The sequence below is a fragment of the Antechinus flavipes genome, chromosome 1 (genome assembly GCF_016432865.1).
Source record: "Antechinus flavipes isolate AdamAnt ecotype Samford, QLD, Australia chromosome 1, AdamAnt_v2, whole genome shotgun sequence".
Classification (NCBI taxonomy): domain Eukaryota; kingdom Metazoa; phylum Chordata; class Mammalia; order Dasyuromorphia; family Dasyuridae; genus Antechinus; species Antechinus flavipes.
In genome coordinates, this window is record NC_067398.1 from 80161593 (window position 1) to 80184101 (window position 22509).

A 22509-nucleotide genomic window follows, 5' to 3' on the forward strand; every position below is an offset into this window, starting at 1 on the left:
TCCTTAATTTCTATAATCTCACTGCCAGAAAAAAGAAATATTTCCTGGCTAAGGCAGTATCTTGTTAGGATTGCTTAATTAAACTTCCAGGGTTTAGGAAATAAGGATCATAGCTTAGATTTAAAGCTGGAAAGAAGGTGGAAGTTTATTTTTGCCTGTCTAGCCATCCTTGGTACGTTGATTTTGTTCTTGTGTGAGGGGATGGAAAAATTCTCATAGAAGGAGGAAAAGAAAGTATATTTTTGTTAATTGAAAAAATATTTTTTATTTAGAGCTAGGAGAGACCCCCAAAGATTATCAAGTCCAACACTCTCATTTTTTAGATAAAGAAGCTGAGGTCCACAGAGGCTGAGACTTTCCCAGGTAGCAGCTTGGAGTCAGCAGTACACCTCTTCCCGGACTCTGATCTGGCTTCAGATACCCAGCCAAGTCACTTCATCCTGCTGACCTCAAATTTCTTCATTTGTAAAGTGATCAGGAGAGGGGGCAACTCAATGGTGCACCGACTCCAGAGTCAGGAGGACCTGAGTTCAAATCCAGCCTCAGACACTTAACACTTCCCAGCAAGTCACATAACCCCAAGTTGCGCCTCCCCCCCCAAAAAAAAAAAAATTGTTTTTTTTTAAATGGCATGAGAAGACAATGTCAAACCACTCCAGTATCTTTGCCAAGAAACCTCAAATGGTTCACAAAGAGTCAGACATGTCTGTACAACACAAACAGTAACAAGATTGAGCCACAGTTGTGTCTAGTAGATTTTCTACCATATCCTTGTTTGTGGGTTCTTTAGTGTCTCTTTATCCATTTTCCATTTTTCTTTAGGCATTTTGATTGCATTTCATACCATTCTTTCATTTTATTTCACTCTTAACAAGTCAGGAGTCTGACTCTGCAGTGCACTATCCACTTAGGCTTCTGGCTGTTTCTAGATGCATTGGTGTAGGTTATAATAGGGTTTTAAGTGCAGGACTATGAGAAGTTAAAAATTCTTGATTAATAGCAAGATAGGTCTCAGGACTGGCTCTTTGGTTTACTTCAACATTCATGTCTTTGATCTTTGATGGAGGTTTAATTTTTTTCAATTAATGCTCTATAAAAATCTGTCTTCCTTTTCATATCCCTAAACACTTCTTGTGATGCTCAGTTTCATTTCTCAAATCATGTTTTAACTATATATTTTACTGTAGGAGAAAGAAGATGTTCCAGTAGAAATGTCTAATGGGGAGCCAGGCTGCCACTATTTTGAACAACTTCGCTATAATGATATGTGGCTGAAGGTTGGAGATTGTGTTTTCATAAAATCTCATGGCTTAGTAAGACCTCGAGTGGGCAGGTAAGTATTTGATTTTTTCCTCCATTAGAAAAGCATAGCTTTTAAAATATTATGGATTTTTTTTAAAAATCAGCAGTCTAATGAGAAATAGATTTGGTATAGATGTAAGAGCTGCGAGGTCATTTGAATCCTGAGGTGGCAACCTATATGAAAGATTCCTAGCCCAGCTTTGCATCCATACCCAGAATTTCTCTCTTTTCTTATGTCACTTGACAGGAGAGACTGGAATCTGTGCTGTGGCACTATTTGGCCCACAGCATGGCACTCAGACGTTCCTGGGACAAACTGAGCAGCTTGTGGTGCCTGCCCTCTAAATGTTCAAGAGATACTGATTTTTTTGAATTTATTTATTAAGAATTTACAATGTTCCAGGCACTGGGCCAAGTGCTAGGGATGCAAAGGAATGCAAGAAACTGGTCCCCACCCTCAAGGAGCTCATGTTCTAATGAGAGAGATAGTAGGCAAATGTCCATTTACAACTGTGTCTGTGGTGTAAATGGGAACTCGTCTCAGAGGAAGGCACTAGTAGTAGGGAGAACCAAGACAGGCTCCTTGCAGAAGAAAGCTCTGGAGCTGAGATATGCAGAGAGCCAGGAGGGAGAGAAACAGCAGAAAGCATGGAGCCCTCCCCACCCACATGCCCGCCCCCTCTCCAGAGTCAACTTGAGTGGCATTCTGTTGGGTCTAGAAATGCATCTAAGAGGCTCCTAACCTCAGCCCCTTGCTCCTCAGCACAGACCTTCAGTCCAGGAGCACTGACCTCTGGATCTTCTACATCAAGACTGCATCTCTGTTCTGAGAACCCTCTCGGACTGTTCCACAGACCCAGGATGTGCCCTTTGACCTCTGACCTCCCTGGCTTCCTTTAGATGCCTTTTCCAGGGAGCTTCTTTGGCCCCTCTTAATTCTGGTGCCATCTGGCCAATTATTTCTTGTTTAGCCTATATAGCTTCCCCTTTGTATGCATGGTTTGTATGCATTCTGCCCCATTAAACTGTAAACTCCTTGAAGGCAGAGATCATCTTTTGTCTCCCTAGCACTTGGCACAGTGCCTGTGCTCTTTGTGATTGTTTATGTTCCACTCTTTCCCACCACTCCTGAATGTCTCTGAGATTTTCTTGGCCATTTTCTTTTCCACTTGATTAAGGCAAACAGAGCCCAACAAACCCACAGGTCTTCCCAACTCCAGATCTAGCGCTCTATGCACTGAGCCACCTAGCTGTGGATTGTAGGCACTTCAGAAATGTTTATGAATTGATTGATTGAATGGCAAAGAGGTCAGTCAGTGTCATAGGACACTTGGAAAGGAGTAAAGTTTGTGAAGGGCTTTAAAATCCAGGCACAAGATTGAATATTTAATCCTAGAGTTCCCACAGAGCAATTGGAATTTGTTGAGTAAAAAGGGTGACATAAGCCAACCTACACCATAATAATGTGACTTTTGCAACCAAGAGAAGGATTGAATGGAACAGGGAGAGAGGAAAGGCAAGGAAACTAACCAGAATGAGACAGGATGCAGGAGAGAATTTTTGTGAAAGTATAAATGACAAACTCAAACTAACATACATTATTTCTGTGGAATGAGTATAAGTAAAGAATCAAGCGACATCCCAAGCCCAAGTGACTAGTCAAATGCTGGTCCTTTTGACAACATAAAGAAAGTTAAGAAGAAGAAAACATTGGAAGAAGAGGATAATTGGAGTGAGTTCCATTTTAGACATGTTGAATTTGAAGTGTCTGGGACAAGCACTTTGAGATGTCCAATAGTCAGTGATATGATTGAAAATCTGGAAAGTCTTGCAAATAATCTAGGAATCATCTACATAGAGATGGTACATTGAAACTGATGAGAGCACTAGATGAAATAGTGTAGAAGGAAGAAAGGTTTCAGGACATAGAAGGCACTAGATAGTAGGCCTGCTCTGGAGGAAAAATTCAGCTCAAGAGACTGAAAAGAACCAGTTTGGACAAGCAGGACAGGGAACCATGTCACAAAATCATAAGATACAGGAGTGTCAAAGAGAAGAGGGTGATAAACAATCTCAGAGGGCATGTGGAATGTATTGGATTTAAGACATGTATGGGACTGGATATCCCACTGAGTTGCCCATTAGGCAAGTGAAATGCAAGAGGGGCAGTAAAGGAAGAGATTAGGGATGGATCAAATCTTAGAATCATCTGCATAGAAATGATGTTGATTTTTTAAAAACTTATCTTAATAGGTTAGCCTTTATAAATCCAATCTGATTCCCACTTTTTTGGAAACTTCTTTTCTTTGTAGAATTGAAAAGCTATGGGTCCGGGACGGTGCTGCCTATTTCTTTGGCCCCATCTTCATTCACCCTGAAGAAACAGAACATGAGCCAACAAAAATGTTCTATAAAAAAGAAGTGTTTCTAAGCAATTTGGAAGAAACCTGTCCTATGACATGTATCCTGGGTAAATATTCATACATCAAGATCTTGGTGGGCCAGAGCTTTTTGTTGTTTCTATCAGAATCATTTCTATAATTGCCAAAAAGTCAGAAACAGAGAGCCAGTGTCACGGATTACAAATAGTCATTTTATAGGGTCTTCACTCTAGAATGCTTTTCTTGCTTGCTTATATGACTTTGCCCTTCTCGATTTCCTCATCTTTATTCCAACTTTACTGTTACTAGTTTAGTTAGTTATGGCACTGAAGACATTTTTATTGATAATCTGGGGTTTTTTTCACAGCTTACATATTTTCTTTTAAATCCACTGAAACAGATTTTGGGATTAATTAAATTGGACTATCAAATATAAGGAGCTTTTTGAATGTCAGATTTTATATATAGGTTTCATTACTTTTATTATTATTAAGCATGTCCTTCTCTCCCCTATTCCCCCACACACATTTTAAAAGAAATCCATTATAACAGAGGGTGGTTAAAGGGGGAAAGGGTAGGGATTAAATATTTATTAAGCACCTGCTGTGTGCCAGCAAAACAGACTAAGCACTTGGGTTTTTTAGATAGTAGTATTCCCATGTGACTACAGGATGTGCTTGATTTAACCTACTTATTTTTTTAGGGAAGTGTGCTGTGTTGTCGTTCAAGGATTTCCTGTCCTGTAGGCCAACTGAAATACCAGAGAATGATGTTCTACTTTGTGAGAGCCGCTATAATGAGAGTGACAAACAGATGAAGAAATTCAAAGGGCTGAAGAGATTTTCACTCTCTGCTAAAGTGGTAGATGACGAAATCTACTATTTCAGGTAAAAAAATGAAAATTTTAAAGGAAAAAAACCTTTTCTTTTGGCTTTTAAGATTAATGTAGAAATTGTGTAGTCAATTATTTTTGACTAATTCTTGATTTTATAAAAGAAGACTAGTATACATATATTTTAAAAGGAAAATATTTATTAGTTTAAATGGGGAAAGGAAATTATTTTCTGTATTTAAACAGTCTGCTTCAGCTGAGTTCAGAACCACACAGTGAGTTAAAAGGGATATTAGAGGTTTCTCCAGAGTGCCCCACACATCCAAACACTCAACAGGAATTCTCTCTACAACCCACCAGCAAGTGTTCACCAATCTTGGTTTGAACTGTTCTTTTTGAGAGAGCTTCTGATTGTTAGGAGGGGCTTCCCTTAGACATTGTGCTTGTTTCTGCCCTCTAGAGTCAAGCATAACAAGTCTATTCCTTTCCCAGGAGAGCCAACATGTGCACCCCCCCAACCCTTCCAGCCTATTCTTTTCCAGACTAAGTGTTCCCAGAGTTCTTTTAGCCAGTTCTCTTATGGCAGAGTCAAGAGTCGCTGGCCTCTTCACCATCTCAGTGGTTTTTCTTTGTATCCCCTCCAATTTATTAATGCCCTTCCCTAAAATAAGGCACTCAGAAGAACTGAATATAATATTCCAAATGTGGTCAACCCAGACTGGCACACAGGAAGAACAATCACTCCCCTCAGGTCTGATCATCACATGTCTCTTAAGATTACCTTAGCATTTTTGATCACCATTTGCAATGAAGTCTAAAAATCTTGATGATTATGAAGTTGTAAAGTTCTATATCAAATCTAGAGATTATTCTCATTGTTTTGAATGATTAAGTTACTTGGGTTAAATTGCTATAGGAATAATATGTAAAATGTAAAATTTGGAAAGGATGAGACTAGATTGAGACAAGCAGTAAACAGTCTCTCCACATCATTATTATATGGGACTAAAGTTTTGGGACCCCCCCCAAAAAAAAAAAAAACAACGACGACAATAACAACAAAACTGAGGTACTTAACAGAATGCTTTAAAAACAAATATTTTATATGATAAATGACAGTGTTGCTTGGTAAATACGCATCTAAGCTTATATCTGGAACAAGATTTTCTCTACAATTGTTGCTATTTGTCCTTTGTTCTTTTTTTCCCCCCTGAGGCAATTGGGGTTAAGTGACTTGTCCATGGTCACACAGCTAGGAAGTGTTAAGTGTCTGAGGCCAGATTTGAACTCAAGTCCTCCTGACTTCAGGGCTGATAGTCTATCCACAGCACTATCTAGCTGCCCCTTGTTCTTTGTTCTTTGACATGCCACAGCCTTCTGACTTAAAATAGCCTTTTTTTTCTAGAATAGTATCTAGAAGTAAAAATCAGAAATTTAGAAGTCTGTTGTGCTCCATTCTATGTGTTATTTTCTCTGCCATTTCTCCATCTCAGAAAACCCATAGTTCCACAGAAGGAACCCTCACCCTTATTGGAGAAGAAGATTCAGTTGCTAGAAGCAAAATTTGCTGAATTGGAAGGTGGAGATGATGATATTGAAGAGATGGGAGAAGAGGAAGGTGAAGTCATTGAAGCCCCCTCTTTGCCGCAGCTTCAGACTCCACTGGCCAGTGATTTGGACATTATGCCCTACACTCCCCCACAGGTAAAAATAACATGAAACAAAAGAAAGAGGGTTGCTTTGTTTTTCTGTTTGTGGAGAAAAGCCTTCTTTGGGTGGAGGGGAATGGGGGATGCAGGCACATGAAAAGAGGGGGTCAGAATGGAAAATTGCTTAATGAAGAAAACAAACTTAATATCAGATATCATCTTTATTCTCTGGGTCTTTCTGGACTTATATATAATAAACTACCAAAACAAAAATGAACTAAAAAATTCAATTTACTTAATTTTTAAATCTTCAAAGGAAGTGATTTTTAAAAATAAATAAATAAAACCACTAGTTTTTCAAATCATGGGAATATTTATCCTCCTTTGTCTTTAAGAACAATAAGGAATGACATTTCACAATTATTCTCTGGCTTTCCATAGGACTGGCCACCTATTTACTATTGTCTATGCTTTACTAACCTATTTTTGTTTGGAAAACTCATCTTGCTATGTTTTGAGATGATTATTAATGATATTTTTCCATTCAGAATTTTCTCAAGCCCTAATTATGAGGTCACTATTACAGGTTGCAATGCCTGAGTCCTGTGGAATATTAATTTATTTCTTACATACTACAACAAGTACCAAGTACTATTTATGCTTAGGTGCTTTCCCCCTCCACTAAAATAATGGTCAGCTTAAAACCTGGCATCTCTGTAACATCAATCCACAACAATAATTATTAAATCATGTTTTTCTGGAGTCCAGAAACTTTAGGCAGTTAACAAAAAAAACTCCATTTGCACTCTAGACAACTCAGGGTTTTCTATCTTGCAGTCTACTCCTAAGTCTGCTAAAGGCAGCTCTAAGAAGGAAGGCTCCAAAAGGAAGATCAACATGAGTGGCTACATCCTCTTTAGCAGTGAGATGAGAGCTGTGATTAAAGCTCAGCATCCAGACTACTCCTTTGGAGAGCTCAGTAGACTTGTAGGAACAGAATGGAGAAACTTAGAGACAACCAAGAAAGCAGAATATGAAGGTAAATAGATTTCAGTCAAACTTTTCATCTCATCACACTTTTTCTAAAACCACTTACCCATATTTTCACCCTTCGGTCATTGTGTGTTACTCAGAAATATGAAAATTTTCTATTTAAGGATTATCTCAAGTAATAAGTACACATTCACCAAGGTAAAGTCCAGCATGGTCCGATTTGATGATAACACAACCATTTTATTTAACCCATATCTGTTGATTTCTCCTCCCATTTGCCTAAACCAAAGTTGTCAGTTTTCAGAAAGCTTTTTTAAAGAGACAAGTTTTTCTCCTTTCTTTGTATCCTGAAAGAACTGCCCCTAAAAGGGGAGAGGATACAATAGTCGCACATCCTAAAAAATTGTCAGATTATAGCCTCTAATATAAAGATAGTGAAACCCACTTAAGGAGACCACCTGAAACTTCATTTGTTTGTTTTTGTTTCTTAAATACAAACTACAATACAAAATGTGTAACAGTCTTGTTACTTCCATTTGACTCTAGACTGGGAATATTGAGCCTTTAAGGCATATGATGTGCCAAAATGAGTGGTCTCTTAGGCAGGTTTTAGTATCTTTTCTGAATCCTTTCTGAATGTATAAGCATATAAGTATTTTCTTAAGATTCCTAGTATCTCTATAATGAGGTTCATTTATCTTCATTTTTCTTTTATTACACTTGGAAATTGCTTTTTGGGGGGAACAGTGAGCCAGTTTTCAAGGATTTGGTGGCATATCTGAGAAGCAAGTATTTATGGGATGTGTCTCTTGTTTTAAGAGAGAAATAGCAGAAAGTCCACAGACTTTGGCCCCTGTGGCTGCATTTTTGTCACCAAGAATTTTGCGTATAAGTTCATTACTTGGAATCAGAGCAGGTTTCCCCTTTGTAGGTACAAGATAGGTCAGCTGAGCTGAGTCAAGGCAGTGTTCTTTGTTATTTTTGCAGAAGATAAAAAGAAGACAGCAGTGTCAAAAGGTGCTTTTTTTATTCAGTTGCTTTAGTCAAAAAGACACCCTGTGGACTTTCTATGGAAGACTCCATAAGAATACCGAAAAAATTATATTGTACTTTCAACTCTGGGCTAATTCACTCCAAATAAATTGTAACAGGAATCTGAAAACCTACTGTACTTGGTGAATTTAAAACCATAATGTGCTTGAAGGGGTTGGGCAGGATTAGACAATAGGAATTTGCAAGGCCTGTCCTGTGAGAAGAGAAGCAAAATTATATGAGTGAGAGAGAAAAAGACAAGTTTGCGAAGGTGAAGATAACAGTGGCTGATAAGGCTGAAAGAGAAGGACAAGAAAGAAGATCCCCAAAATTAAGGGGAGTCTAAAATTATTCATAATGTAATGCTATATTCTAAGTTGCTGTTTGAGTCAGAAAATCCAAACTCTCTTGGATTTTAACATATCCAGTTCATAGATCAGTGATCCTCCATTAGTGTTCAGTTAGAGTAGGTTAGGAGCATTGATTTCTACCTAAGAAGAACCTGCTGGTGTATTCAGCTAAAATTTTATTCTACCATCTAAGCCTGAATTGTTATTTTTTCTTTTACCGGCATTTTCTTCTCCCATTTACTGTGTGTATTGTATGATGAAAAGTGTCAGAATTAGATCTAGTTTCTTAGTATTTAGTGTTCGAACTGCCTCAACCATAACTAAATTTCAGATATCCCTTCACTTGTAATTTGTTATTTAGAAGACCTTTTCAGAAAATCACTAGTCCTTTAAACTAGACCATTTACAGGTAGTTGTTCTAATGTAAGCTAAGAGCCTTTAGCTTTTAGAGCTTTGACTCTCTTAAAACTAAAGAAGTGTTGGAGTTTTTCATTTCATTATTTTCCTTAAGTATCTGTGTCCTGGAGACAAATTTTCCACTGCACAAGCTCAAGTGTCATTCCTCTGGGTTTCCATGTTGGAAGTTGGAATATGATATTAGAATTTAGGGCTTCATGGTTCCCTTACCTTGGTGCTGTTGGTTTTGTATCCTTGGAAGTCACCAGATGTCTCTGTGCTTCAGTTTACCCATGTGAAAAATGAGGAAAACATGTTACCATTATTGTGTACAGCATTACAAATCCAGAATCAGTGGGGGTTTGTAAATTAAAAGTATTAAGGTCTCTAATCAGTCGGCAAATGGAGAGTCAGTATTTTGTTATCAAGTCTTATCAGTTATAGGTGGGTCTATGGGGGGAGGGGAGGAAGGACACACAACAAAACAAAACAGCAAATTAGCTTGAAAGAATGTAGTTATCTTGGAAAGAATGTCTGACTTCAGAGAATTTGAACAAGGATGTTGCTATTCCTATACATTAGTGATATACAGCATTGGTTTCTAGAATCTGCTAATTTAAGGAACAGCTGCATGGAGTAATTTAATCTTACTGTTGAAAAATTTAGCCTCAAGAAACTTGATTATTTTGGGGAAAATCTTACTATTGCAGGAAGTACAAGGAATCATTTCTTTTCCCTGAAGTTTAGTTATTAACACAATCCTCTTTGCTTTATCAGAATGTTTGATATAGTCATCAGCTTTACCAGAAAGCTTGTGAAATAGGTAGTGAGCTACTCTTCCCTTACAGAGTTAATTTTCTTCAGCTGCTATCCCCCAGGACACCAATAACCCCAGTTCTCAGTAAGACTGGGTACAAGGAATCATGAAAACTCAAGTATCGATTGTGCCAAAATTATAATGGGCCATGGAATTGCTTCTTGTTGAAATTCTAAACAATCCGTGATGCCATTAATAATAGTGATGACAATTAGTGCTTTCATCATCAGGGTGCCTCATCAACATTAATTAACTACATTGGTTTTGCTGGTGACATGTTTAAAACCTGTGCTTTCTGAATGTGTGTTGCAGTCTTAACATTCTTGAAATCTTTGCAGACAAGTTCTCACGACGGGCTAGGAAAGCTGGGAATGCCCACTAGGTTACCCACCCAACGACATCAGCCGTATCCTGGGTTGAGAACGGGCCTCTGCTCTATGCCTTTCCATTAGATGAAACTGTCGCTGTGTTTTGCTAGTCCTGTTGAATGAAATGGATGGTGTTGTGAACTCCTGGGTTAAAAGCAGAATTGAAAATCTAAAATGCCTTTGCAGAGCGGGCAGCTAAAGTTGCCGAGCAGCAGGAGAGAGAGCGCGCAGCGCAGCAACCGCAGCCGAGTGCTTCTCCCCGGGCGGGCCCCCCCGCGGGGGCGCTCATGGGGGTGGTGCCGCCACCAACACCAATGGCGATGCTCAATCAGCAGTTGACACCTGTTGCAGGTAAAAGCAGGAGCTAAGACCATTTTTTTCCACTTTTAAGAAATTCCTTCATAATGGATCACATTTTTTTCCTCCAGTTCCAAATGAGCCTTAGACTCCTCCAGCCTTTTCTCATGACCAATCTACTTTCAAAGTTTGAGATCATCCATGTCTTCCTCTATTGCCCTCTCCCACACAGAAAATACCCTTCCCATAAACATCGGAACTGGGCCCAGCACTGGAGAATTCATAGGGAACAATTCTGCCTTGGCTGTGGGGATGCTCTAGTAGTATTTTCCATCCCAGATTTCTCTTGCTGTAACAAAAAAAAGGTAACTAGACCTTGAGCACTGTCCTAAAAAAACTTTTAGAAAAATCTGCCAAATTAAACTCAAAGTAGTGTGGTTCATTCCCTGATTCATGCCAGTATTCCGTTGGCCTTGTTTACTGCAGCCATCCTTAAAACACTGATCATTTAAAGGATTTTTTATTTTGATTCTAAATCCTTTCCTGATCAGTTATGTGCATGACTGCTAAATTGAATATGTATCTATATTCCTTATTCAGTTCATTATACCCACTCTGTAATGCTTTCTTTTTTATTGCATTAAACTGCATTTTCTGTTAGTATCCCAGTCACATATTTTTTCCTAAAACTGTGAATGTGGTTGCTTGTGTGTGTTGTCTCTGATTCTTATAGCCATAGCAAATTTGGCTGTTTCTTGATTTATTATTGTTTGGCATGTTCTAACTTCAGAGGTCCATAACAACTTCTCAAGAAGTGGACTTTCTGATATAAAATGAGGTACCTTTTCAGCTATTCCATGTTTCCACTGTCAAGCAAGCAGTTTTTCCCCTAAAACTTTTGTAGTGACTCCAAGGCAGTGGTGTTCAATATAATCTTAGTTTCTTCTTTTTTTGTTGTTGTTGTTGTTGTTTTCATTTTTTTTTAATGAAATGATAAGTACAGGGTAACATTTTTTCATTGGTGCTCTTATCTTTGTGATGGCAAAAATTCTCAAACACTGTCGCTTAAGTCAGTAATTGCACTCACCAAACCACATTTGAATCATGGCATTTGAATTGATTGCATTTATCATAGCTGATGTAAAGCTAACAAGTTGCATAGTTGCTTGCTGTATTCCATGGCCCATTTTGGTTAATAAGGTCCTGAAGTTTTTAGAAATCATTCCTTCATTAATGTCAAAATTGCATTTATTTTATACATTAAAATTTTAACATTGTGCCCTTGGCTAAAATGCCTAAGGACACATTCACAAAAGAAGTACAAACAACTTTTTTTTTTTTTAATGTGGATTTAAAAAAAAAAAAAAAAGAACAGCAGCTGCAGCATTTTAGCTCCATGTTGGGGAATAACAACGTCAAGTCCAAAGGTACCTTAGACATATAGACTTTTATAGACTGGGAGAATAGCCATACACTGGTCAAAAACATAAACCCTCACTAGAAAACACCCTGGCTCCATTAGCAAGAATGTGCTTTCTGAGCTTACTGGCCCCAGGAGTGCAGAGGGAACAGATCAAATGTGATTTCTAACATAGCCAATCTTTAATCCACTGGGGAAATAAGGTGTCATTTACCAGTGGTTCATCATGCCGTTAAAAGGATGCTTTTTCATGGTCTTTCAAGTGGCAATGACAGCCTAATGCCGTTTTGGATTTGTTGTTGCCTGGGACTCTAGCTTTGCTTACAAACACCAAAGCTCATTTGAACAAATGTGACTGGGATAGTAAATGCCAAAGTACAGTTTAATGAAAATGCTTCACATGTGTAGTTCAGTTAAGTTGTAAACGATTCTTTAGTAGCAGCCCATGAAGTTTGCATTCAGATGGGCTTTTGTAATTGAAAGCAAAGCCTTACAACATTCAGTATCTTCTTAGTCCAAGAAGCAGCATTTAGTATTATGGCAGGGTCGTGTTGCCCCCTGGAAAGCAATTCTTTATGCTCCTAAGTAATCTTATTTCTCTGTGTTTACATTTTTTTGAAATTATACAACTCAGATTCAAGTTCTTTACAAAATTCAGAAATGTTGCCATTTAATTGAGTTTGTTTACATTGATTTAAGTTGATTTCAACTAATCCAAGATTTCCTTGGCCAGTCCACTCAGTTGATCAAGGTGAATTCTGTAAGCTCTTAATGACCTTGGCCTTTGGTAATAAGCATTTTGAATTATTTAACAGCTATAAAAGAAAGACTTTTAAATTTATCATTCATTTCCTGAGAATTGGTCTGAGTTGGTCAAACCCTAGAAAGCTTGAATTTCCCTACTCATTCTTTCCATGAGCACTTAAAAACCTACAGCGCTGTTTTGTAAGAATAAGGTTTGGCAGTAGTGTTCTTAGCTACTCTTAGCTTCCTCAATCCACTTTTGCAGAAGACAATATCATGTATAGGTGACTTTATCTGGGGGAATCAAGGGTACTGTGGGGGGAATGCTCTGGAGTCCATCATTATCGTTATTGTATTAATCACTGGAAAAGAGAAATTTGGGCAATCTGAAAAAAAAGTTCATTTTTTTTTTAAACAACATCTTAAAGTTTCCTATGAGTTCTTGCCATTTTGAGAAAATTTTCTTCTCCTCATCTTGTTGCTTGCCAAATATTTTCATATTTTGTTCACTAACATTTTTCCTAGCCAACAGAAAATACTTTATCCAAAGATGAGTATTGTGATTAAAGGAATGGAATACTCTGAGAGGCCCCTTCCCTTACTTAAAATGTTCCCCATTAATGTTGAAATGATGAGTTCATGTATAAATTTGGAAAATGGCACTCGAGTCATTTCTACTTTTTGGAACTTTTCCCCCATCTATCTCTGAGTGCTCCATCACCAGCCACTACTCCCAGAGCTTTCATTATTGGACATTCAGCTACCTGGGGCTTAAATTTGGGTTTTTGTTGTATTTCATTTGTCACAATTTAAAGTCTAATGGTAAACAATTCATTATTATTAGGTCTTATGAGTTAAAATTAATGTAATTTTCTGGTGTGAGACTTGACCCTTACCTTGTTCTGGGGCAGGACTCTTGATATATGCCACAGAGAACCGTGCTTCATGACACAGGGCACTTTGTAACCATGTAACTGGGCCCTCATTTTTATGCATGATAGTACCATGCAGGCGTGTGCAGAGTTGAGTGAAGTTGATATTATGCCATTTAATCTGGATTGCAGTTGGCAGAATTTATTGCGATGTATAAACAGCTTGGTATGGCTGGTAATATTAATTTTTATTAATATTTAACTAAGAATATACAGCGTATTTCACCAAGGATGAACATACAGCAAAAGATAATAATAATATACTAAGTACTAATTCATCCAGAAAGGTGTATTTCATATTTATAACTTTATTTTGTTCATTATTGCAAGATACTAATTGCTATTGTATCATGCAGTACTAAAGATGCTTTTCATTAGTAGTGCACGTGGTTGTTTTTTTTGGGGGGGGTGTTTTTAATTATTTAGATCATGTTGCATGTTATTGATGCATGTTTGAAATTTGTTGTGTCCTTTAAGGCATGATAGGTGGCTATCCGCCAGTCCTGCCACCTTTGCAGGGGCCAGTTGATGGCATTGTTAGCATGGGCAGCATGCAGCCACTTCACCCTGGGGTGCCCCCACCCCACCACCTTCCGCCAGGTATGCCAGGCATCCCAGGCATCCCACCACCGGGTAAGAACATCATCCTCGTTCACTCATTATCTCATCTTCATTTTTTCATCTTCCTCCTGTAGCCAGGTATTTGGGGGAATGCCTGCCCCTTTTTCTTCATACACCATTGAGGAAGATGCTAGTAAAATCATCAGGAGAACCAGTGTTATGTTGCTACAGATATTGAGGATGTCTCTAGAGAGATTTGATTTAAAAGGAGCAGCACAGCACAAGACCTGGCAGAGGCAGGCTGAGTGGAAAAGTGAATCTAAAACCTATAATGCTGACTTGATCCTACCAGGAGCTGAAAATGCCAGATTATGGCCTAGGAAAGACTGTTCAGTTATCAAAATTCTTCAGAGCCTTATTTCTGTGAAAGGATTTGGTGTTTTCTGATAGCAGTCCTTTACTGAGACAGTTCTTATCTAACAGGAGCTATCTCATTAACTACAGAAAACAGTCTCCCTTTCCCAGTTTTTCTGCTCCTTCTAAGTGAATTGTGAAGGAACAGTTGTCAAAAGAAATTGGGGAAAATCATCAGAAAGTAGCATTACTCAGAAATTCCAATTGACATTTTATAACAGGTTGACTCTTAAACTGAAGGATGAAGAGAAGGGAAGTCATGAATCTCAGCTGCATTTAGCTCAGTTAATTCCAGCAAACTGAATACTCTGCCTTGTGTGCTGACCCATTCGATAAGCATTGTAGGTAGCAACATGATACCAAAATGGTTTTATTCAGCATGACCTTTTTTATGAGAATTTGTAAAAAATCAAAGGATTTGTTGTGGAACTATTAAGTGACAGAAAAAGTATATAAATTGGTTTCCGACCGAGAAAGACTGGCCATCTGGTTACCTTGTCTTCTAGGAATTATGACTTTCAAATGAATCCAGAAGCAACTGGGTCCTTTAACAGATGACCAGATCTCAAATCCCTTCCCTTCCTTCCCTTCTTCCCCCTTTATCCCCCCCTCCCTCCAATGACTTTGTACAAGTCACTTAACTATCTTTGCCTCAGTTTCCTTATCCATAAGATAGGGGAGCTTCTGAGATCCATTGCAGTTCGAGTTTATTACCCTGTGAAGTTAGCCCACTTTTATATAGTTATAAGCTATAAACTCAGTTAATAATCTGATTAGTTAATACAGCAAAATCTTATTAAATATCCACTATCTGTAAGGCCCTATGTTCATCATACACACAACACATACACACAGCGCTTTAGGTTAGGCTTCCCTGAGGCTTCAGGAAAGTTAAATGAGATACCTTCAAGGAGAGTCTTAGGGAGAACTACTTAGCTTCCATCAGTACTAAGAAGATAAGTATTTGTGTGATGTGGACAAGCAGATGTACTGACTTCTGGGGCCTTTCTTATACTAAAAAATTGCTGTCTAGAGAGAAGGCAGAATCCCCAAGAACTATTGGAAGCTGTTGGGGGGGGGGGGGGGGCGGGGTGGAGTTAACCTTTTTATTTTTAAGGATGCTGGAATGTACTTTAGGGATGTTGTTGTAAAAGGATTGACTAGGGTTAGGGTAAGTTAGGGAAATACTTCTGTATAGCTGTGACAACACAGTGTGAAATTATGAGATAGATCCATTTTCACATGTAGCTTGAAGAATTGATGTCATTACTTTTTAATCAAACTTTGTAATTGCTTCATTGATTTGTTAGTTACTTGCTATTAATTATCCAGATTCTTACCACATCCTAAAAGAAGCTGAAAAACACCAGCATCTTACACAAGCAGCCCTTTGTGATGGGTGGTAAAGTTTTCTCTATCTCTTACTCTTCTCAATACCCCCAGTCACAAATTTTTTAAAAGTAGGTATGTTCATATAGGTCCAGAATAGTAAGTCACATTTCTTATGCTTAATGTGAGAGTAATGATATGATATATAAGAACAAAATTAAAAGAGCTACAGAGATAATTTATGTTCTTTCTGGTCACTATCTTGTTAGCTAGCAACAGCAAAATGAACCTCTGGTAGAAGGAAACACAATGCAGAAAGTGGTTTGCATTAGCCTATAAAAAGCATTTCTGTGGCACAGTCAGTGCCACATTCAGTAGAAGTTCAAATATTCTGTGCCAGAGTTCTTGGCCAATTCGTATAAGCATCAATTAGTGTAATGGCTGCTCGTCTCAAATCAGACAGTTCATAGTCATTTTCTCTTTTGCCCCAAAAGAACAAAAAAGAGAGCCCTAAATACTACTTGAAAACAATATTTAGCCACTAACATAACAGGAAAGTTGCCCTCCCTAGCTCCCTATAGAAACATCTGCAATCGAAATAAAATGGGATGAGTCAGAATAGGAATGTTCAGGGAAATAAGATCTCACCAAACACCATCTATGTAGCAAATTCATCTAGAACCAAAGGTAAAACACCAACTAGAAGCAAGGGAGAGCTTTCACAGAGTAAGGTTCTGGCTTTTTAAAGAACTGAGTTCTTATTTTATCAGAAAAGCTAGTGAATGAATTAGGTGCATGAGTTAAGTCTAAAGAACTGAATTGGATTTTACAAGATTATTAAAAGAAACTGTAAGACAATTGCTTGTAAAAAGGTCACCAGAGGAACTTAAAAAATAGATTACTGTCATAGAAAGATATTACAATACATCAGTAGTCTAAAAGTCTGCCTTTATTGGTAACTTTGTAATTTTGAATATTAAGTCTTAGCAATTAAAAATAAGCCTTCTTTTAGTCTCATGCCTGGTAACAGCACAAATGTGGGAGGTGCAAAGCCAACGTTTTCATCTTGTGGTATATTTTGTATATTGCACTGGGATGCCCTGCTGAATAACAATTAATTGTGATGTTATGACTTTGTATATTTGTAGCACTTTTAACTTTGCACTTAAAAATCCATATAATAATTTCCTTTCTCTTCTAATATTTTACATACCTCTTGAGTTTAAGGCCAATGTCACCCATTACTGCATCAAAAAAGCCCCTAGATCCAAGGGTCATGCTGTCAAACAGAAGACAGGCACCTTAGACATAAAGGTTTACTCAGGCCATAGCTCATTGTGAAGAGGGGAGGGGAGAACTGAGGATTTGTAAAAGTTTTAAGCATTCATTAAGGATTAGAGGATAAATTAATTGAGTAAGCTCATGTTAGGTCACTATTTCTATTCGTTAAAACAGTAGCTTTGAGGGCCAAGCCCATCTTTGACACATACTAATTGGTGATCCTGGGCAAGACCCTTCACCTCTCTGTGTTTGGGGCAACTAAGAGACTTTTTTTTAATGGAGTTAAGGGACCTGCCCAGAGTCACACAGCTAGTAAGTGTCTGAGGCCAGATTTGAACTGGAGTCCTTTTGACTCCCAGACTGGTGCTCTTTGGAAAGAGCTGCACTCAAGGAAAAAGAAAAGTGCTCATCTAATTCCAGATCTATAGCATTCCCTCACAAGGAGTTCTCTATATGAAATAACAGGTCTAGTTCCTATCCCTCAAATGTAAACAAAACTCTAGTTCCTATCCCTCAAATATAAACAAAACTCTATTGAGTGTATTATGGACACAGTCATAAAGACAAAAAGACACAGGGACTCGTGGCATAAATGACATGATCTCTTATCAAAGAGTGATTTTTCTGTCATTGTAATCCGAGCCTCTAACTGTGTTAATTACATTTTAAAATATAGGTGTGATGGGCCAAGGAGTGTCCCCCATTGTAGGACCTCCAGCGCCAGGAGGGAGTCCTTATGGACAACAGGTAAATCATTTAGTTTGGTCTTCTCGGTGTCCAAAGTTCTGCCAGTCTGAATGTGTGCATGCCTTTGTGCCCTGTGTGCTGAACCTTCTTCTGTGTGATGGCAAACATCCTCATTTCTCGGTCATATCCCATTTCAGATGGGAATTCTTGGGCCCCCAGGCCAACAAGCACCACCTCCATATCCGGGTCAGAATCCAGCAGGCCAGCCTGTCATGCAGCAGCCTACAACACCAATGTTTGTCTCTCCCCCACCAAAGACCCAGAGGCTTCTGCACTCAGAGGCCTACCTGAAATACATTGAGGGGCTCAGCGCCGAATCAAACAGTATTAGCAAGTGGGACCAGACCCTTGCAGGTAAGAACAGAGTATCTATACCAGGCAAATTCAGTGCCTGTTTGGATGTGACATTTTCATTTTCAAGGCAATTTGTATGACACGTGTATCATTGGTTTATATTTTGGTGTTGAAGTTTGAGAGGCAGCTGTTCATACAATGACTTTTAGTTAAACACTTATTAGCTGCTGAAAAATACAAAGAAATTCCAAAACATTTTAACCACAGGCCTTGAACTTAGTGATCTGAGATAGACACTACATAGCATACTGGAAATCAAATCTCTGGCAGACTTTAGTGTTGTATTTTGAATTGAATCTGACTGTTCTGTTTTCATTAAATTCTAAGTTTATCTGCTTAGGCATAAAAATTAATTTTGCTAAAACTTGGAAATCTTATTAACCTCTAAAAGCAATGTATTTTGATTGAATGATATTTATGTATTTTCAGGAGTCACTGGCCATACTATATAAGCATTAACCTAATCTATGGTGGAAACTCAGGAAGCTTAAATCAAGGAAATTGTGCTAATCCTTCGCTTTCTTCCCAAGTTTCTTTTTCTTTTCTTTTCTCTTCTTTTTCTTTTTTTTTTTTTTTTTTTTTTTTTGGCTGAGGCAATTGGGGTTAAGTGACTTGCTCAGGGTCACACAGCTAGGAAGTGGTAAGTGTCTTGAGACTGGTGCTGGTGCTCCATCCATTGCACCAACTAGCTGCCCCTCTTCCCGGGTTTCGAGGAAAAATTGATTAGAATTTTTTCCTGCATTCCCCAAAGATTTAAAGTTTTTTGTTTGTTTGTTTTTTAAGCCCATTCCAGTCAAACAAGCAATTAGGGCTTTCTTACGATGTTCAGGCACTCTATAATTAGTACTGGATGTACAGAGGCAAAGTGAAAATACAATGCTTACCCTCAAGGAACTTATACTCTCTTGTAATGGAACATCACCATAAATTTGAAATGTCAAATTGGCAATTGCTACAGAAAATCAGATTATCAACATCATTTAGTGTTCAGCCCTTTGTTTTTTAAGTAAAAATGACTTTTGGTTATCTTTTTAGTTAAATAATGCAGAATTCCATTAAAGCACATTGGTTTTTGTTATTAATGAGAATCATAGCACTTCGAAGATTATGAAGTGTTTTCCCAACATTCTAAAGTGAGTTTTGATTGGCAGTGAAAGGATTGCAGTGGAAAAGAGTGTTGGACTCGGTGATGAGACCTGGCTTTTGATTTCCACCTCCAAGATTTACTAGCTGTGTGATCTGGCATAAGTTAGTTAACCTTTCTACGCCTTAGTTTAATTATCTGAATAAAATAATAACTTGATATACCTATTTTTTAGAACAATGAAGAAAAAATGTTTTTTATCAACTTTAAATTGCTACCAAAATGTGGACTTAAGTCAAGAAAAATGTGCTAATCCTTCCTTCCTTACCAAGTTTTGAGGAAAAGTTGAGTAGATTTTTCCCTCATTTTATATGTGAGGCCCCTGAAACTCAAAGGTTATAATTTGCCTATGGTCACAATACTACCAAATGGTGCAGGTGGGAATTTTAATAAATTTACCATAAAATGACATGGGAAATGTGTTTGGAAATAATCTACAGTTAAATTTCATGGACTGTGTTTCCTACCTTAATAAATGTAGTAAACCTTAAGAAAATGAAAGCCGGGGTTAGGTGATCACTCTGTTTTACTTCTCAGCCCGAAGACGAGATGTTCATCTATCAAAAGAACAAGAAAGCCGGCTTCCTTCACACTGGCTGAAAAGTAAAGGGGCCCACACTACCATGGCAGATGCCCTCTGGCGCCTTCGTGATTTGATGCTTCGAGATACCCTTAACATTCGCCAAGCATACAACATAGAAAATGTTTAATCGCATAAATTACTTTCTTTGATACAAACATAAAAGAGTTTTGTGGAACAATAGCTGTTTTAGTTACTGGGGGGATAACAAAACAATAATTTTTATTGCATTTTATTGTACATTGCAAGACCATTTTTATATAAGGACACTTTTAATAAGCATATTTCAATTTGTTTTTGTTATATTAAGTTGACTTTATCAAATACACAAAGATTTTTTTGCATATGTTTCCTTTGTTTGAAAGCCAGTTTCATATTTGGTTGTATGTGTAGACATGGAGTTATCTTTTTACTTGTTGCCATGGATCTGATACCATTGGGGGTTTTTTTATAAAACAAAAACAGACCAAAAAAAAAAAAAAACCATGAAAAAACAACTGTTTACAAATTAGTTTAAAATGACAATGAAATGTGAAGTTAGTCCTAGTTTACATTGTAGAAAAATATGTCTGTTCACGTGCCTGCGTGTTTTAAGGCACTTCCAGCAGCAACCATTGCTTACAGGTGAATTAAAATGCTTTCTCAAGAAAAAATATTGGAGATTCAGCAGATTTGTAAAGGCTTTGATCAAATCAGTAGCTACCCAGTGGGGAGCTGGGTACTCTTCGGAAGCTTGCACCTCTGCCCTAGATCAGTCCACTACCACAAGCACATTTTCTTGTGCTTCATTAAATGTCTGGGTAGTAATTGACCTATACAAAGACATGCATAATCTTGTCGAGTCTTTATAGGTGGATGAATAGAACATTTTCAACTGTTTAAAAAGAATTCACAGTTTGACTCCACATGTTCTGTTAGATCTCATGAAGTTTTTGAATCCATATATTAAAAAGCATTTACGTTCACACTGGAGTATTATGGTAGATGGAGGTGATTTTTAAAACATAACCCTTGCTTTAAAAAAAAAAAATACAGCAGTGTGTAAAAGTTGATACCTACACTGAAAATGAAATTATGAGAATCATTTACAATCCTTTTTTTTTTTTTTCCCATTTTTCATTCCTATGCGTGGCATTTTTCTTTTCTCCCAAGTTTCAAGGTTGTAACTTTCTACCACTTAGGACTTGCTACACAGTTTCAGCCAAAAACTTATGAGCTGCAACTTTTCTGTTTCAGAAATATTTTTAATATTAGCTTAAATTTTTGAATTTCAGGGGGTAATAAGTGCATTTAGAGCTGGGGGGGGAAAAATCACTATTTAAGAAAATGCTTTCTGAAAAGGCCACACAGATCCCATACATATTAGTTTAGAAATACTTCATTCCCTGTCTAACCTTATAGTAAACATTCTTCAGGTGGCAGCTTATCTTTAGAGCATCTATCCAGGAAAATAACCAGGCAGCTCAACAAAGCTTTCACATGCTGCTATAGACTACATCACATTACTTTGGGGGAGGGGGGTATTTGTGTTTTTGAGAGTGGTTTTATCATATCATAACCCCAGAAGAACTCCTGTTTTTTTTTTTCCTAGTAGGCATTAGTTATCCCAATGTCTAAATGCCATTCTTATTAAATCATGAGTGTAGAGCAGAGAAAACTCTTTTGTCTCTATATATACTTAAGTACAGTAGGCCGTCATAACTGCCGTAGTCAACCACTGGATCTAAATCTTCATCAAGTATTTCTAAAAGTAATTTCAAACACTTTTTTTTTTAATGTATGTTACTGTCTTGTTAGAGTACATCTCGGTGACTAGAATTTTTGCTGTTTTCACCACAAAGATTAAGACATTGAACTGAATCAGATAATGAATATGTCCTAGTTCTTTGTTTATCTGAGCCATCCAACCACCATCATGGACTGTATATTAAAATCAGATTCTTTTATTTGTAGACATTAACAAAATTACACCAAAGAGCCTGGAATTAATTTTAGTTAAGTTATTTATTTATTTTTAAGGTTTGTTTTACTTTATTTTATTTGAGGCCTAGATAAGACTTCTTTTGGGAGTCTGTTAAAAACACTTTTATTGCAGCAAATGAAATGGTCGCTGTTATCTAAGGCACTTGGAGCTGGGAACACTTCCTTTTTCAACCCTGTTACCAGCTTCACTATCACTGTAAGAACTAACCAAATCAATCCTGGGTGTCCTTTAAGGTCATGCAGAGCAGTGCCATCAAGGCTACTTGTGGGCCCAATCAAGTTTGTTTGTTTTGTTTTGTTTTAACTGTGTATTTATTTTAGAATCATGTCTTTCTGTGTATTTCTGTGGAGAATGTCAGTAAAAATTTAGGAGATAGGATTTGAGGTCTGCAGTCTAGAATTTCATACCTAACCAAAAAAAATTTTTTTTCTAATTCAAGTGATTAAAAAATAATAATAAAATAACCACACATTTTTCCTGTGGTTTTTAGAACCTCTGGTTTGTATGGCTGTGGAAAAATATGTTGGCCTAAACAGCATTGTAATATTTTTAAATTGCAAGTATGTATGGGAGAAAATTGGGTTTATATGCAAAGTAAGAAT

At 37.5% G+C, this 22509-nt stretch overlaps 1 protein-coding gene across 1 annotated transcript in view; it reads left to right on the plus strand.

The window, feature by feature from the left end:
* PBRM1 (polybromo 1) overlaps positions 1 to 20267 on the plus strand; it is a 125346-nt gene extending 105079 nt beyond the window's left edge. The window contains exons 22-31 of the mRNA XM_051985010.1: positions 1188 to 1333; positions 3615 to 3772; positions 4387 to 4570; positions 6009 to 6219; positions 7002 to 7203; positions 10307 to 10471; positions 13991 to 14146; positions 17775 to 17845; positions 17983 to 18199; positions 19881 to 20267. Of these exons, the coding sequence (XP_051840970.1) occupies positions 1188 to 1333; positions 3615 to 3772; positions 4387 to 4570; positions 6009 to 6219; positions 7002 to 7203; positions 10307 to 10471; positions 13991 to 14146; positions 17775 to 17845; positions 17983 to 18199; positions 19881 to 20053 (1683 nt within the window). The 3' untranslated portion in view covers positions 20054 to 20267. The remainder of the gene's footprint in view (positions 1 to 1187; positions 1334 to 3614; positions 3773 to 4386; positions 4571 to 6008; positions 6220 to 7001; positions 7204 to 10306; positions 10472 to 13990; positions 14147 to 17774; positions 17846 to 17982; positions 18200 to 19880) is intronic.
* Positions 20268 to 22509: the final 2242 nt, after the last annotated feature.